This window comes from Euprymna scolopes, chromosome 2, assembly GCF_053919585.1.
Source record: "Euprymna scolopes isolate OS-2025 chromosome 2, ASM5391958v1, whole genome shotgun sequence".
NCBI lineage: Eukaryota > Metazoa > Mollusca > Cephalopoda > Sepiida > Sepiolidae > Euprymna > Euprymna scolopes.
The window spans coordinates 126,912,073-126,929,966 of record NC_136483.1 but is presented as its reverse complement, the minus strand read 5'-3'; the positions used below and the strand labels follow the sequence as shown (position 1 = coordinate 126,929,966).

General features: G+C 38.7%; 1 protein-coding gene across 3 annotated transcripts in view; it reads right to left on the bottom strand.

Annotated features, from left to right (window-relative positions):
• LOC145295982 (E3 ubiquitin-protein ligase RNF123-like) overlaps positions 1 to 17,894 on the bottom strand; it is a 911,347-nt gene that overhangs the window by 618,734 nt on the left and 274,719 nt on the right. For 2 of the 3 annotated variants that reach the window (XM_080141929.1, XM_080141938.1), the window contains exons 11-12: positions 14,762 to 14,890; positions 714 to 839 (exon numbers count right to left, since the gene is read on the bottom strand). In XM_080141929.1, coding sequence (XP_079998055.1) covers positions 714 to 839; positions 14,762 to 14,890 — 255 coding nt within the window. The remainder of the gene's footprint in view (positions 1 to 713; positions 840 to 14,761; positions 14,891 to 17,894) is intronic. The other variant, XM_080141948.1, reaches the window with a different exon arrangement.

The following is a 17,894-nucleotide window of genomic DNA, read 5'->3' as shown; positions in this document are numbered from 1 at the left end:
AGTTCATATTCCCTGTAAACGTTAGGCCGAGGAGTTTAAAAGAAGTACTTTCAGGCAATGTGTTCTTGGCCATTGCTATTGGTGGTAGAGAAGGTTTCTTGTAGTTATTGAAGGAAACAAGCTTAGTCTTAGCAGCATTGAATGAGACCAACCATTTTTGTCCCCATTCCACTACGGATTGGAGGTCATCCTCTAGTGTTTCTGCCATTTTCTTGGATATGTGTTCATTTGTTTTCCCCTCATATCTGTTATAGAGAGTGGTGTCATCGGCAAATATACCCATCTCCGAAACAATATTATCAGGGAGGTCGTTTATGAATATCAGGAACAATAGAGGTCCAAGGATAGACCCCTGAGGCACTCCCGCATTTATGTCATATTGTTTGGATGTACGTCCGTCGAGGACAACTTTGATTTTTCTATTACTTACACAAGGTGACTCGTAGGCAAATCAAATAGACACCAATGAAAGTCACATATACAATGAAAAAACAAAAAAGACACACACATACACATAGTGCACACTAGGAAGTGAGAAGTAATAAATTTAGCAAAGTAGATTTACAATTAAATCCAAAATATCTGAAGTCAACTACTAAACAACAAAAACTGCAATGGATTCACATACAATGATATAGGACTACGTTATACAAAGACACATCTAAAAATGAGTTGTTGTTTTTTTAGTCAAATTTTGATAAACAAAGATTTACCTGCATAAGAGTCCACATGCTGTCTAAAAGTTTAGTGACATATGGTTGTTCTGAGAGACAGGATTCTGCATCACAGACCTTCAACAAAAACCTCAAGAGGCAAGCTTCGACAATATAGGCACTTTTCTGAAATAAGATAGGAAATAAAATTTTAAAAATATGTACAAGCAATAAAAATTCATTTTGATAAGACTCAAATTTCAACCCACTTTCCTCTTTAAGCCTTCATCTTTTATAACAATGCTGTTTCCAACACAAATGATTTTCTTTTATTTTGTCAGCAATTGCTGTAACATTATAATGGTGACAAATAGCAACATTTTAGAAAAGATTGAATCTCATCCGACCTGAAGTTCAAGGCGACATCTTTATTTTCGAAGCTCATAGTTTTCTTTCTGCTTCTTTTGTTGATGATCAGCATACAGAACTATATACAATAGTAGATTACCATATCACAATCCAGTAGATCATGGCTCTGTGAGTCAGAGTACTACATTTCATACAAGTTGATTTGAATGGTGATTCTCCTAAGAATGCTGCAGTTGCTGGTGATAGTCACACAGTCATTCGAAACAGCTTGTCCTGAGAAGAATCTTGCCATCCTTCTAGAAATCTCATGCTTATTTTTATCAATGTTACTCAGTTTCTCTGGAATTCAATTTCAATCCAAATCACACAAACTGGTCATTCCAGAACTACATTTATTTATTTAATAAATAATTAAATTCTTTAAATCTAGTATGATACTGTCCACATAGGGAAGTATATAAGGAAATTATAATAGAGTAAATTCTAGAAATTCAAAACATTTCTCACAAATCATTAACTTCATTTGCTGCAATAAAAATAACACCAGTTATATTTTCATTTAAATTTTGTTCTTACTAAAAAAAAAAAAAAAGATATGCAAATTCAATCTCTTACCACGTGATTTTGCATGCGTTCCTTTTTCTTTAAAAGACTGAGTTCTTTCTCTCTTGCTTTAGTAGCTGTGAATTTTGTTCAATAAAATCTTGGAAAGAGGTTTGTTTTACATCTTCATTTATTTACAACACTACAATTTATTGAACAAAAATTTATTTCCCACATGGAGAAGATCATTCGTCTGGAAAATTGGATGTATCCTCAGCAGACCCTCAGGCTAGCAAGCTTTGGAGATTGTGGTATCGTAACTTTAATTACTATTTATCAACTATTGATTCGTTAAACCCTGATAAGCTCGAAGTTCTTTATTTAAACATCGGTCTCACTGTTGCTGACGTTCTCGAGGGTTGTTCAGGATTTGAACATGCTGTCGAATTACTGAAAGGTGTTTACGACAAGTCTCCAAGCGTTATTCATGCTAGGCATTTGCTTTCCACGCGTCTGCAACAAGAAAACGAGTCGTCAACCAATATTTTCGGGTCTTGAATTGACTTGCCACTGACTGTTACTTTAAAGACATTACTGCTACTACTTACAGGGATGAATCTGTCCGTGATGCATTTATACGTGGTCTCTGTAATATGTGCTAGACTACTTGAAACTGATACGCTAACTCTCAAAGAGGCTACTTAATGTGCTAGGGCTTTAGAACAAGCTCACTTTCGTGCTGAATCATACGCTTCCCCGATTGGAGCAGCTGCTGCTACTACTACTACTTTTAATAGAACACTGTATTTACTTATCCTGCCGGTAAGGCCACTATTACTGTTGTGGCGTGGAACAACAATGAAAATAAGAACAATCAAGTCGAGGTTCGGTTAAGGAACAAATCTATTAACAATAACGTACAAAGATAGGAAAGCGTGTATATCTGCTGGGCACTCGGCTAGCAGTTGAAGTGCAGTCGCATCTCTCTCACCAGTGTTGGAATTACTAACGCTATTTATAGTGCTAATCGGTGTAAATTCCTGTGTTCAAGGAAGGCCGGTATAACACCAGCCTTTGAAAATATCCCGTCTGGGATTAATAACGTTTTTGTTTTTGATTCACCCTAATCAATTCTGTTGATTTCCGTTTTCTGTTTGATCTTCTGTTCTCCGGAGCTGTCTCTGGTATGGGCACCTGAAAAGTATCAAACACGGTGTCTATGATGTCCTCCTCTGGGCGATCTGATCACCTCACTCTTCGAGTATCTTTTTTGAATTTGGTTATTGTGACGTTTGTGCACGAAGTCTGGTCCCTTAATCATGTAGACCATGTTGCCTATTTGTTTCTCAACAATGCCAGACTCCCAGAAAGTCTTATTATTTTTGTGAATCTTGTAGAAGACTCTTTCACCAACTTTATACCATTTTTTTGTTCTCGTTTTTTTTTTGAGGTTTGGCTTATCCTGGTTTGGTAACAACTTGTGAAAAATCGATCTAACCTTGTGTCCAAACATAACCTCAGCAGGTGTCTTCGACATTTCGATGTTTGCATTCAAAGTGACTTTGTAGACTTGTAAAAACTGTTGGATTGACTTATCTGTCAGCAACCCACTAGCTTTTTCAGAGCTCTCTTAAATGTCAAGAAATTTCTCTGCTTGTCCATTACTTCTTGAGTGGTATGGCAGAATGGTTACATTCTCGATTAGATGATCCTCGCAAAAATGTTTAAATTCAGTAGACGTAAATTGCATTCCATTGTCTGTAATAATGCAGTCTACTACTCCAAACCTAGCGAATAGTTCATACAGGAAGTTGATAGTTACCTCAGATGTGGGATTCTTACATTTTAATACTTCTCGCCATTTAGATAGCCTGTCTACAACAATGAGATAGAAGAACCCATCTAGCGGTCCTGCAAAATCTAAATGAATCCTAGACCAAAGTCGGAGGAGCTTTCATAGCTAATGCGCATCCTCTACACTCCCTGATTTTTCCTTCTATATCCTTATCCATGTTTGGGCAATAAACGAAACAGCGCATAAGGCTTTTCATTCTTGATATACCTGGATGTCCTTTCTTGGCCTTCGGGACAAGATCAAAAAGGCCAAGACGAAGAAGAAGCTAGAGCAGAAACTAGCCCAGGCTACGGGGGAGGGTGATAGGGTTAGTCAGGAACTAGCTAAGCAGGACCTTCTACGCGAGACTAGCGAGCGTTACGAAGGCCAAGTAGTTAGAGCTAGGCTTAGAAAGATAGGCAACGAAGCAGTCAATTCTGATGCAGACATGCGCCGTGAGGTTTCTAGGCGTGGCTCAGACAAATACATTGCGAAAGTCAAACATCCGGATGGACGCACCCTGGAATCGACTCGGGAGATCTGCGAGGGGTTTCGATAACATTTCGAGGAGCGTTTTACGCAGCAGCCCGATCTTCCGGTCCTTGAGTTTAGTGACTATTTGGCCGACTCTCCCCGCCTCGAGGCGGCTAGAGCGGCTGGTTGCGAGGGCAGGGTGACGGAGCGGGAGGTCTTTACTGCGCTGAAGCAGGTCAGCTGTGACAAATCGCCAGGACTTGATGGTCTGCCATACGAACTGTACTTGAGGCTGTCGCCCATGTTTCTGCCTCTTCTGACGGATATGTTCAACCATTGGTTTGCTCAGGGATCCATCCCAGGGCAGGTGACCAAGGGAGTGATCACATTGCTGAAGAAAGGTGACGGGCATGGAGGGGAAGAATTAGACGATTACAGGCCCATAACCCTGCTAAACAAAGAGTTGAAGATTTTGGCCAAGGTCCTGTCGAATCGGCTGCAGGTTGTTATCGATGAGTTGGTTGAACCGGAACAGAACTACGCTGTGAAGGGGAGATCGATTCAGAACAACTTGCACCTGATCCGCACGATCCTAGAGGGGGGAATAGATGACGACACGGAAGCCGCGCTGATCAACTTAGATCAGTCCAAAGCTTTCGATAGGGTCGACCATCGTTTCCTGGCATCTGTCTTAGAGGCCGCCGGTTTTAAACCGGACTTTTGCAAGTGGATCTCCATAATGTATCGACAGCCCATGGCTGTCGTGCAAGTCAACGGAAAGCGCTCGAAACCCTTTGTTATCTCTCGGTCGGTTCGTCAGGGTTGTCCGCTGTCGCCCCTGCTTTATGTCCTGGCTTTGGAGCCTCTTCTCCGCAAGCTGAGACATGGGGAGGCAAATTCGGCCCTGCGCGGAATGGCTCTGCCTGGCGGCTCAGCTGCCAAGGTATCCGCGTTCGCCGATGATGTCACGGTCTTCGTGTCGGGCTTCAGAGACATTGAGGTCATGTCGGAGGCACTCACACAGTATGAAAGAATCACGGGGGCCAAGATAAACCGCAACAAGTCAGTAGGACTGCGGTTGGGCGCATGGAGTGGCAACGCAAACCTCCCTGCGCCCTTCAGCTGGACAGATGGCCCGGTCCGGATCCTCGGCGTGTGGTTCGGACCGGGTCTCCAGCTTGACAAGAATTGGTTGGAGGTACGGTCAAAGGTGGAGGCTGCAGTCAATTCGTGGCTTCCTAGGAAACTTTCCTTAAAGGGTAGAGCTGAGGCGTGCGCCACTTACGTCTTTCCTCTCATCCTTTACCGACTGGCCGTACTTCCCCTGCCTGCACAACACCTAAAAGCTCTTGTCGAACTCTTGTCCTCGCTCCTTTGGGACAGAGGAAGACACTGGGTGAGCAGACAGGTCTGTATTCAACGTCCGTGTGAGGGAGGCTTGGGAATGCCGGACTTGAAGTGTCATCGAGATGCTGAGAGGCTGGCCTTCCTGAGCCACTATATGCAGGATGACCAACCGTGGCACCCCGCGGTTACTGCCGCCTTCCCCGACCTTGTTCTCGACCCTTCCATCGAGAGCCGTCGCAGGCCGCGGGGAGAATCTGCCTACATGAAAGAGTGCCGAGCCGCGCTAAAACGACTACCAAGGTCCAGTGACCTTGTGACTGCTACCCGTAGGGAACTCTACAGGGATCTAGTGAAGGGGGCCGCCGACGACCCGCTATGCGCGCGTTTGGGGTGGCAGCAGAGTGAGATCCGCTCCGCGTGGAGCTGGGCGCCAGGTTCGAGTCATCTGAACAATTCGGAGTTCTCTCTGACCTGGCGATTGGCCCGAAATGCACTTCCACTCAACAACATACAATGCAGTTCCGGGTTTTTGGAGTCGCCTGATTGTCCCCGTTGTAGGACAACGGCCGTAGAAACTACGGATCACGCTTTCTTCGATTGCCGAGAACTCCGCCAGTACTGGTCGTATGTCAGGGGAGTGACGGCTCGCATCGATCCTGAGCATCCTCACCCAATTACTGTATCCAATGTTGTGGACAACGTGAGGCCGCCGTGGGACCGGGAAAGACAAATGGTCTATGTTACGATCCTGGCCGTGGCGAGAATGGTGATTTGGACGTCGCGTCTGCAAGGTTGCCGGGGGGTGTTGTCTTTTTCTGATCAAGATCTGATCGCTTTCTTTAAACACCAACTACGGGTGAAGATCAGATGTGATAGAAGAAGGCTGCATCGTGCGGCATTTGACAGAAGATGGATACATGTGGCAAGTCTGTGTGTACGAAGAGGAGCCAAATTTGAATACATGTTCCCCGCCTAGGTGTGGAACGCGCAGTTCTGTAAAGTAAAATTAAACAAGTAGCCTCCCAGCTAGCTGAGTGTGTGTTCCATCCCTCCCCGATTAGGAAGCCTCCAAGATCCCCATTCCCTCTTACCTGCAATTTTTGTTTTCACCCCTTCCTCTAAATTTTACCCATCTTGGAGAAAAAGAAATACAAACTAACCTCCATCTCTTACCCACAAAAATTTCTTTTCTCCATTCACCCCCATCTAGAGGGCATCCTCACCTAGAGACTGACCCGCAGAAGCGAGGTTCCTTTTACAAACCTAGTGGAACGGGCAGTCTATCAACTAGACGGGGTTGGGAGGGTCCTACTAATCACCTTTTGTTTTTTCTTCCCCCGCCCTCGACACAAATGAATTATTGTACCATTTTATTGTTATCTTTTTTGTTTTTACACGTCAATAAAAAATGTTTTAAAAATTGGGAGTTAAGTAGGACGTCCCCAAATATGAAAGGGTGAATGCGGTATTATGGTGAAAGAAGATACTAGCTGGGAGAAACTTTTGACTTTGTTTAGTTCTGAAGTGACAAGGATGACCAACGACCCCCAAAATCCACCCTTTTGAGTTGGCCATGTGCCTAAGTTTTTTGTTCATCGTTGATTTTGAATATATTTTTTTTTAACATGAATAAAAGATTTAATATCTCAAAGTGTAGTATCTGTTCTTCAGATGCTGCACTTCTATTCCTTGTTCTCTTTCGGTGGAGGAGAAATCCTTCACGACTGAGACAATTTTTATTTTTGTACCTTTTCTCCACGATAAAAAACGACCCTGGTGTCTAACTCTGTCCTGTGGGGAGGCATAGTAAATAGGTACCTGGATGTCCTACATGGAATTCCTTGAGCATTCTTTTCTGTAATGTTGCAGGAATTACAACCCTGTCACTATATAACAGGTCGTTATCGCAAATTGAATAAATTTCTTCATCCAGTTCGTTATTGTTGATCCTTTTATTCGTGCGTATAATAAATTCGTCCACCTCTGCCTTACTCTTAATCTCATCAAGCGTTACTGGAAGTTCTCTTATTATGTCACATAACATTTTTTAACTTCAAATTTGGTCACGCAGATGGGTTATCGAGGTTAATACCTAAGCAGACGGAACAATTGGAGGATATGGTAATAGCAGCCATTTAAGCTCCGCTCCAATGGTTCTGTCTGCTTAGGTATTAACCTCGATAACACGTCTGCATGACCAAATATTTTAGATGGTACATGCGCCCTTGGAAAATTGTAATTCAGAAGTATGGTACTCCATCTTTGGAGTCTATTCGCCGTATGTTGTGGTAGTCCCTTTTTCGATCCGAAATTGTTAATAATGGTTTGCGGTCTGTTTGTAACAGAAATTGCCTACCGTGCAAGAAACAATGAAATTTCTTTACCGCAAATATAATGCTTAGCGCCTCTCTTTCAATTTTGAGTAGTTCTTTTCGGTTGGCAAAAGTGATCAGGATGAATGTGCTATGGGTTTCACTTTTCCATCATCCATTTCGTGTAAAATGCACGCTCCTATGCCATAGGAGCTGGCATCGCTTGCAACTATAATTTCACGTTTGGGATCATAATGTGCCAGAAACAAGTCAGACGTTAAAGTCTCTTTAATTTCCAGAAATGCTTCTTCGTACTCTTGCATCCAGACCCATTTTTGGTCTTTCTTTAACAGTTTATTTAAAGGCGACCTTAGTTTATGCATATTTGGCACAAATACATTGTAGTAATTTGCCAAACCTAAGAAACTTTGAAAAGACGCAATATTTTCTGGAGCAGGCATATTTTTTATTGCACTCGATCTATCTGGATCCGGCCTTCTTCCATGTTTATCGATGATTTGCCCCAAGTATTTTATTTTCTCCATGAAAAATGTACATTTTTCCTGTTTTACTTTAAATCCATAATCCTGCATCCTTTTGAATACTTAGTTTACATGAGCTTTGTGTTGTTCTTTGCTAGCGCTTTTCATTAACACATTGTCCAGGTACCCTCCTGCGAAATCTGACCCATTTAACATAACGTCCATAATTTGCTGAAAAATCGCAGAGGCGACTTTGACCCCAAAAGGAAGTCTGTTAAACTTGTACCATCTCTTATGGGTATTAATACATAGCAGCTTTGAACATTCGTCATCGACTGGAACTTGTAAGTACGCGTCACTGAGGTCGATTTTAGAAAAATATTTCCCTCTACTCAGTTTCGCAAATATCTCTTCAGGGCTCGGAAGAGAATAATGGTGATCTTGTAATGCCCTGTTTAAGCCTGTCGCGAAGTCGGCGCAAACCCTAATCTCCTTACTCTTCTTTTTGATGTAAACTGATGGTGCAACCCGCTCACTGTCATCAATTTTTCCGATGACACCTATGTTTTCCAGTCTTTCTAATTCACTGTCTATCTGTTCTATAGCGGCGTATGGAACATTTCTTTTCTTTTTGAATACTGGCTGTTCGTTTACTTTTACGCCAAATTTTGCTACCGCTTTTGTACACCTTCCCAAACTGCCTGAAAATATGTCTGGGAAATTCTCTTTTAACTCCCTCTTAAGTTTTTCTGCTTCTACATTCGAATCCTCAACCTTTTGGCAAAATGAGCTTAAAGGCAAATCCCATAGTCTAAACTTTTTGAACAGATCAGTTCCAAAGAGGTTGTTTGATTTTTGCATGACAAAAATTCTTGCTTTTTTGGCCCTGTTCTGGAAAAAAATATCCATCAATAATTCTTCTTCGAAGGTAATTTTTTCGCCACTGACACTGTTTTATGTGATTTAATCATAGTGGGTCTCCCAAGCCTCTTCCATGTCTGTATATTAATAATGGAAATGTCAGACCCACTATCAAGCTGTAGCCTTACTTTGTTTTTAAACATTTTGACCTGTACATATTTCCGGATATTTTGTTCCTCAGGTTCAATTTGCGTAAGTTTAATGGATGTCTTTCTACCAAATTTTTTTCTACAATGCGATGCTTTATGCCCTTTATGGTGGCAGTTGTCAATTTTTATTTCCACACCTCCAACATGGTCCAGGTGGATCTTTTCCCTGTTTCCTCCTCTGGTTAATTTTTGAAGTCAAATTTTTTTTTTTGATGGATCTTTTTAATATGCGACACTCCGCTTTCCTCTATGTCACAACTGTTTTGTTTCAACGCAATAAACCGTTCACAGTCTTCCGCTAAGTTTTGTAGTTTTAAATTCGGTTCGTTTTCAAGTTTATTTAAAACACAACGCCTGATTTCAGCATCTTTATTTAAGATCAGCCCTTGCACAAATATTAAACATTTAAAATTATCTGATGATAATTCCTCCAGTTTAAAATCGTTGCAATGCTTGTTCACTATACTTGCATAAGTAGTGTAGTCATCTTCCTCTCTTCTAGTAACATTCATACATTTATATCGCCTATGGAAAAGAGACATTTTTGCAGAAAACCGTTCTGTAAGTAGTGTAACTGTTTCTTGAAGCTCAACTCACTGGTCTTTTTTGGGAGAATAAAATTCACAAACTTTGTATGCTTGGCTGTTCTTAATTTCCTTAGCAAAAACCTAACTTTTTTTGTGTGACCAGGTACCACAATTCGATATAAAAATATCCTCATATCATCTATAGTACTGGACAAAAATGACATCATCTTCTGGATTATAATTGAAATTTTCAATAGTGGCCCACACAGCTGTTTGAGAAAATGTGTTATAATTATCGTCCACTTTAGTTAACTGTGTCGACTCCAGACTTTTTCTTTGTTCCTCCTGTGTTTTCATCAATATTCCCTCAAAGCGTTTCTGTTGAAGCATTTTTTCTTCAAATGCTTGTTTAAATCTCTCTACTTCAAATGCTTGTTTAAATCTTTCTACCTGTTGAATTTGCTGCTTTTGCAACGTGAGATTTTGCTCTGCCTGGAATTGGAACAATTCCAACAGTGAATCTTTGAATTTCGCATCCATCATACGAATTCAGTTTACAATTTACGCTTGTATTAAAGAAATATTCCTTAGTAAAAAAAAAAAAATCAACCAAGTTTTCTTTCACAATTCTTTTGTTTGAAGAACAACAGTTTAACAATCCTTTTGTAACTTAATTTGTTGAACGCTATATTTCTAGTCTTACTAGAAATGATCCCGCGAAATAACATTTAACATTTTTTTTTATTTGCACACGTTTTTACGTAACAAAAATAAAACCTGTCGCTTTAATTATCCGACAAATTCGTATGGGAAACTTTTAGGGTTTTTTTTACCCTCTTTGCCTTTTTCAAAAAATGATTCGATTCTTTAGGTGTTTGCTTAGCACAAATGACATACGCGAATAATTATTTTCTTTTTCTCTTGACAAAGTCAAGCGTATTTTCTTTTTTTCAAATCCCAGATGCTATCGAAATAATGATAAGCTTACACAGTATTTGCTAGTTGGTTTTGAACATTTAACTTTGCAGAAGAAAATTCTTACCGTAGGAAAAATGGCTTCTGGTGAAGAAAAAAAAAAGAACCCTTTTTCCCTTTCTACAACACGTGGTAAGTGTGTTCAATTATTAAATAATTGACAACATTCGCATTTTTCGCTGTAGATTTTGGTAGCAAGTTTTTTCCCCGTCGCCAAATTACTATTGAAGTAATTAATTCGCTGTTAATCCTTGCGTATCGAAATATCTGTTGAAATGACACAGGTGTTCTGCCGTAAAGATTTTACGAATCTTTATTTCAATCACTTTTGGTGATTCTCTGTGGTGATGGTGGTTTCGATTCCTTGTGGCCAATCTGTTGTGTTGTGGAACAACAGTGAAAATAAGAACAATCAAGTCGAGGTTCGGTTAAGGAACAAGTCTATTAACAATAATGTACAAAGATAGGAAAGTGTGTATATCTGCTGGGCATTCGGCTAGCAGTTGAAGTGCAGTTGCATCTCTCTCACTGGTGTTGGAATTACTAGCGCTATTTATAGTGCTAATCGGTGTAAATTTCTCTGTTCAAGGAAGGCCAGTATAACAATTACTAAAATTGCTTTTTCTACTGGTTCTCGTATGGAGTGTGACTCTGTAGAATTTTCTGCTACCCCTCCTGCTCATGACAAGTGCTACAACTGTGGAGGCAGACGTCATTTTAAGGATGATCGCCGTCATTGTCCTGCCCGCGATAAGGTATGTCGAAACTGTGGTAAACTCGGTCATTTCTCCAAAGTTTGCTGTTCTACTATGCCGACACCTTCACGTTCTACTTTTGCTATTATGGTAGTCCATGCTAAAGGTGGTGATAAGTGCCATCCCATTACTGAAATTGTTGAATTAAAAGGAAAAAATTAACTGCCCTCATAGACACCGACATTTCTGATAACTTTATCAGTGCTTGTATTGTTAAAACAATGAAGCTGTCTACTTCAAAACGTAATTCCGTAATTTCCATGGCATCATCCGCCGTTCCCCTAAAACTATCAGAATATTGCACAGAGAACATTTCCTTCAATGATTGCAAGTATAAAGAAATTGACTTTACAGTGCTTCCTGATTCCTGTATGGATATTATATTCGGAGTGCCGTTTTTAAAATTACCTCAGGGTATCACTATTACTTTTGGAGGACCTCAGGATATTCTAAAAATCTGCACCCTAACTAAGATCAGCTGTGCCCCTGTGAAATTGTTTCGAAACTTAACCCCTGATTGCAAACCTATTGCTACTAAATCCTGAAATTACCATGAGGAGGACGCTCGATTCATTGAAAAGGAAATTCTACAACTGCTTGAGGATGATGTAATTGAAACAAGTTATTCACCATGGCATGCTCAGATTGTTGCGACTTCGTCGCCTAATAAAAAGAAACAATTAGTAGTTGATTTCTCCCAAACTATTAACCGTTTCACCTTACTTGATGCATACCCTTTGCCTCGAATTGAGGATCTCGTGAACCAAATTGCCCAATATCGTATATTTAGTACAATTGACTTATCCAAAGCGTACTACCAGATCGAAATTTGTCCCAAAGATCAGCCCTACACGGCCTTTCAAGCTGGAAATCGTTTGTATCAATTCAAACGAATACCCATGGGTGTCACTAATTTGTAACAGGACTATGCAACCAGATCCTGAGTGTTTGAAACCTTTTTTACAAATGCCTCCTCCTTCCAATTCAGATTCGTTAAAGAGGTGTCTTGGAATGTTTTTGTACTATGCGAAATGGATACCTAAGTATTCATACAAAATTTGTCCACTGGTCGAAAATAAACAATTTCCCATACCTTCTATAGTTATCAATTGCTTTGAAAAACTAAAGAAAGATGTTGCTGAATCGTCTGTAAAAGTTATTGATGATGAATTACCATTTACTATTGAAACTGATGCATCAGAAAAGGCTATCGGAGGCACGCTCTTACAGGCTGAGAGGCCTGTAGCGTTCTTTTCTCGATCGCTAAACCCATCTGAAATACGACTTCACATAGTCGAGAAAGAGGCTTATGCCATAGTCGAGTGCATCCGAAAATGGAGAGATCTCCTTGCTGGGAAGCACTTTACTATTGTAACAGACCAGCAAGCTGTATCTTTTATGTTTAAACCTGCTAACTGAGGAAAAATTAAAAATGATAAAATTATACAGTGGAAAATGGAACTTTTCCCGTTGTCATACAACATAAAACACCGTCCCGGAAGTGAAAACATTGTTGCCGATGCATTATCGAGAGTATGTGATGCTGCTGCTTCTTCCTTGGAGGAACTAAAGTCACTACACAATTCATTAATAAATCCTGGAGTACAGTGCTTTTGGCATTTTGTAAGATCACGAAATATGCCATATTCAATTGATAAAGTCCGGCGTGTGACATCTGAATGTACGACTTGTGCCAAAATAAAACCTCAATTCTTCGATTCTACTAATAATACAGTGATCCATTCTACTGCTCCCTTTCAGCGCCTCTCCATAGACTACAAAGGACCTGTCCCGATATCTTTGATAGGATATTGTTACATATTTACTGTCGTCGATGAATACAGTCGATTTCCTTTTGCTTTTCCTTGTCACGATTGTTCTTTGCAAACTGCAATCCTGTGCCTGACAAATATTTTCTCCATATTTGGACTCCTCTCATTTATCCATTCCGATCAAGGAACTTTGTTTATGTCGGAAGAATTCAAAAAATTTTTGACGCGACTTGGAATTGAATCCAGCAACAATACTGCATACAACCCAAGAGGCAACAGTCAATGCAAGTGCTACAACGACATTATTTGGAACACTCTGTTATTAGTTCTGGAATCTAGATGATTACCCCTTAGCAAGATGTTCTACAGGATGTTTTAAATGCTATTCGCTCCCTGCTGTACACTACTACAAATACAACTCCTCACAAACGCATGTTCAACTTTGAAAGGCGCTCTTCTACTGGTACTGCTTTCTACTGGTACTGCTTTACTTGTTTGGCTCTGTGAGCCTGGGTAGGTATTATTAAAATGGTTTGGTAACAGGAGCAAATATGACCCAATTGTTGAGGTAGTGGAACTCCTTAAAGCTAACCCTACACATGCAAGAATACGACATAATGATGGCCGGGAAGATTCAGTAGCGCTGAGACATCTAGCTTGCTTTCCACGCTCAGATAGACCTCAAAATCCTGCTAAAAGTATTCAACCCGACATTGCAAATGCAACCCGACCCAGTTGACCAAAACAAGTCCTGTTAGTATTACACCTAATACAGAAGATGAATTTGATTATAATAGTCAGAACCATGAGAACCAACCTTCCCAGAGGATCACTGGTCCTTTGAATAGCAAACTACCTCTACTCCGATCTAACAGAATTCGCAGACCAGTCTAGCGACTGGATTTATAGAACAAATAAAACTATTTACAATCTCTTTCACAAGTGGGGGAGATTTATATTTTCATTTAAATTTTGTTCTTACTAAAAAAAAAAAAAAAAAAAAGATATGCAAATTCAATCTCTTACCACGTGATTTTGCATGCGTTCCTTTTTCTTTAAAAGACTGAGTTCTTTCTTTCTTGCTTTAGTAGCTGTGAATTTTGTTCGATAAAACCTTGGAAAGAGGTTTGTTTTACGTCTTTGTTCATTTACAACACTACAACCACTTATTCCCTTTTCATTTCCAAATGGTTTTCTCAGAGGTAATGTAGATATTTACTCTAGCAATCTCCATCAATAGGTCCTAAAAAGTCAATGTGAACAGGGAGCATCTAGAATAAGCAAAAAAAAAAAAAACTCAGCTCTTCTAATCGTCTATTTAATGAGCAGAGATAACTACATGCTCTTCTATACAGCTAATATTCTTTTAGCTCACAAATAAAAGCTTCTGCATTGTCTGATTGTATCAGTTGAACAATAATATCTGATGGAGAAATCATAATCCAATAGCACAGTGGTTTGTATACAGCTGTATAGATTGTATTTTTGTGTTTTTATAGAAATTCTAATATGAGCTGGGGCTAGTCATTTGGGGTCTGTAACATGAAGGATAATAAATAAGTCTGCAATGTCTACAGCATTTATTTACCATAATATCTAAACTATATGTGTGTGATTTTATGGTCTAAAAACTAGGCATGTAACTCACCAACAATGTGGCCAATTTATTGAATAGGTGGGCAGCCACAAGAAGTATGTTGCATTGCCGGCTTCGAGAATCTGCCAGAGTAGGTGGGCGCAGGTCTTTTTTCTCAATGGGCAGGGATTTGCGTTCAGACTAAAAGAAAAAAAAAAAAAAAAAATATATATATATATATATATATATATATATGTATATATATATATATACTCCAAACTCTCCAAAGCTCGCAAATTGAAATTTAGTTTGAGATCAAACCCAGGAATGGGTTGAAATAGACAGTGAATAGTTGATAGATTTGGAAAGAGTACACAGAAGAAGAAAAAGATAAAATAGGAAAGATCAAGTTTGGGGTGACTATTTAACCGTTAGATGGTAACACCTGGTAGCAACAGGTCATCTCAAAAAAAAAAAAAAAGGTTGGTAGGGGAAAGGAAGGTGAATGGGTAGAACATCTTTTTGGAATGTGCCAATGAAACTCATTCTCAAAATCATGGCAACAGAATGAGTCTGAGACCATGGCTAGAGTTTTCTCTTCATAAAAGAAATAAAAGATGTAATCCTCAACAAATGTAACAAAATTAGAGACAGGTTTGTAAAAAATCGGATTAGTATGGCAAATTTTAACATAAGGTGAAAAATTATGTAGAGTGGAATTTTTCAATTGCAATTTGAGAAAGTCTACATGTTCTGGCTGTGAAATCATGAAGATAGGAATGGGTAAGTAAATGTGGTAAATAGGTTGAGAGGATTGCCATGTTTTTGCTGGAACAACCGGAGAGAACAGTTGGGCTTTTAGATAGCTGCTTTCTGTGTCCCAATTTTTTCTTCAGAGTGTACATTTTCATGCACGCTGAAGAAAGATTTTTAAAGCCGAATTGCATTTGTTGATGTTGATTAATGTTTGAAGACAAAACCAACAAAGAAAAGAGATGGAAACTTTGATTGCCACATCACAGAAATATGATCAGCTATGGATGCATATCATGAGGTGCTAAGAAAATCCTACTATGCTACACCAATCTTCTTTTGAAGCATAGAATGCAATATCATTTATGCAATCCATCGGATGCAGGCTGAGTAAAGTAACAAATTTGGATATAACAAGATATTGAAGCATGTCAAACCCATGCATAACACCCAAGCAATTTGCACCATTTACAGATGTGTGCATATGATTAAAAACATGTCACTTATCTACCAATAAAAAATATACAAATTACCTCCTAACACACAAAAATAAAGCATATCCTTCAATTATGCAGAAATGCCAGTAGGTTTTTAATATAGTCCTTGGGACTGAGTTGCTCCTCAGGAAATTTAGCTGATCCATAATAAAATTGCTTAACATATTATAATTGTACATTCCCAGATTAGTTTTCCTTGCAAAATTTTATTAGAGACCTTAACTTTGAACAAGCAATTTTTTTACCAGCTGTTTGAATTAAAAAAAAAAAAAAAAATTGAAAAACGGTTTTTTTCCAAATAATTATTTTTATAAGTTTTTTCTTTTTATTTTTTATTTTCTTTATATTTTAACTTAATAAATTTATTTCTGTTTAGAAATATAATTTTTAAAAATATTTTTTAAGTTAAATACAAAACTGTCAAACAAAAGAACTTGGAAAAAAAGACTTATATTATTCTATTTCTATCTTTAATTAGAAGTACTTTAGCTGAAATTGACAAGTTTAACAATGAAATATCCATCACTCAGAACTTAGAAGCAATTGAGGTTACGACTTTTATGCGAGGTCTGGATCACTTACATGCTAGGATCAAGTGGTCCTTCATTATATTGGATATTGTTCTGACTGTGAAGGGTTTTAGAGATTCTTTCATGTTATGAGGTTTTCCATGTTTTTTTTACTACATTCAAGGGATACTAAGGGTACGAAGTGATCAAATGTTAGCAGTTATGTAATGAAGAAAATTTTCCACAATCGATTATACTTTTCTTTAATCTTAATGATGCACTGTTTTGTTGAAACACATCTGTATGGTCTTTTTTTGGTTTGGGTACTAGCATCACTATAGCTTGCTTTTAGTTTTTTGGGGAATACTGTCCATATTTCATTAAATATTTGTAGTAGGTAGTTTAAGGATGGCTTTCGTAATCTTTTATTTAGGAAATGTGTAATAGATTTCTTCAGGGCCAACTGTTCTATCATGAGATTTTTGCATTGCCTTTTTTTTTTTTTTAATTTGTTCTATTGAATGGTTGGTGGTATTTTTCTTGATTTTTGGACTTGAAGTTATTTTTTTTCTTTTCTTTATTCTGCTTTATGATTTGAAATTTTTGTTTCATTGTTTTTTTAATGAGTAATTTATCAAAAATTATTCTAATTGGTTTGCAACGTTTTCGTTGTTGGTGATCTTCTGTTATTGCATATATGTTTGATCAGGCCTTGTTCTTCCCAGATATTTTCCTGACCACCTCCCATATTTTTGTTTTAGTGTTTACATTTCTTTTTGCTACAGAGTTTATCCACATATTCCATTTTGATTCCTTGATAGTTTTTTGTGCTTTTGCTCTGCTATTTTTGTATAAATCTAAATTTTATTTTGTTGGGTTATTTTTAAATTTTTTGAGTTACATGTGTTCTCACAGCTTTTTGAATTTTAAGGAAGTAGACTGTTTTGGTATGTTCTTGTTTGCAATGAAAAGTAGTGACGAAATAACTTCCATGTGTGCTTCCGTTTTAGAAGAATTTTTTCCAATTTGCTTTTTGTAAGGCATATCATCTAGTTTTCGCCATAAGATCGGATAGGGTAGGTCAGCTATTATGAAATCCCAGTGAAACATGAGGCAAAATTTGTAATCGAGGATCAAGGAAATTTGTTCATATGTGTCAATTACCGATAAATTCACAGCAAGTAATGAAATGTCCAATTTCTCTGGTTTCTTTGAAACCAGGCGTAATGGCCAGATCGAGCATGAAGCCCCTGCGTCCACCATGGACAACTTGTTCAACACATAATTTTTTACAAACATTGCACAATTTCGGAAACTCTCACTGGAGACACTTGACGTGCTCATGTCCTCTGTGCTTCGTTTCCCTGGTTGAAGGAGCAGGGTGGTTGGCACTGAAGTGCCCTCTCACCGTATTTGAAGTAAAATCAAAACCAGCAAAATCCAATG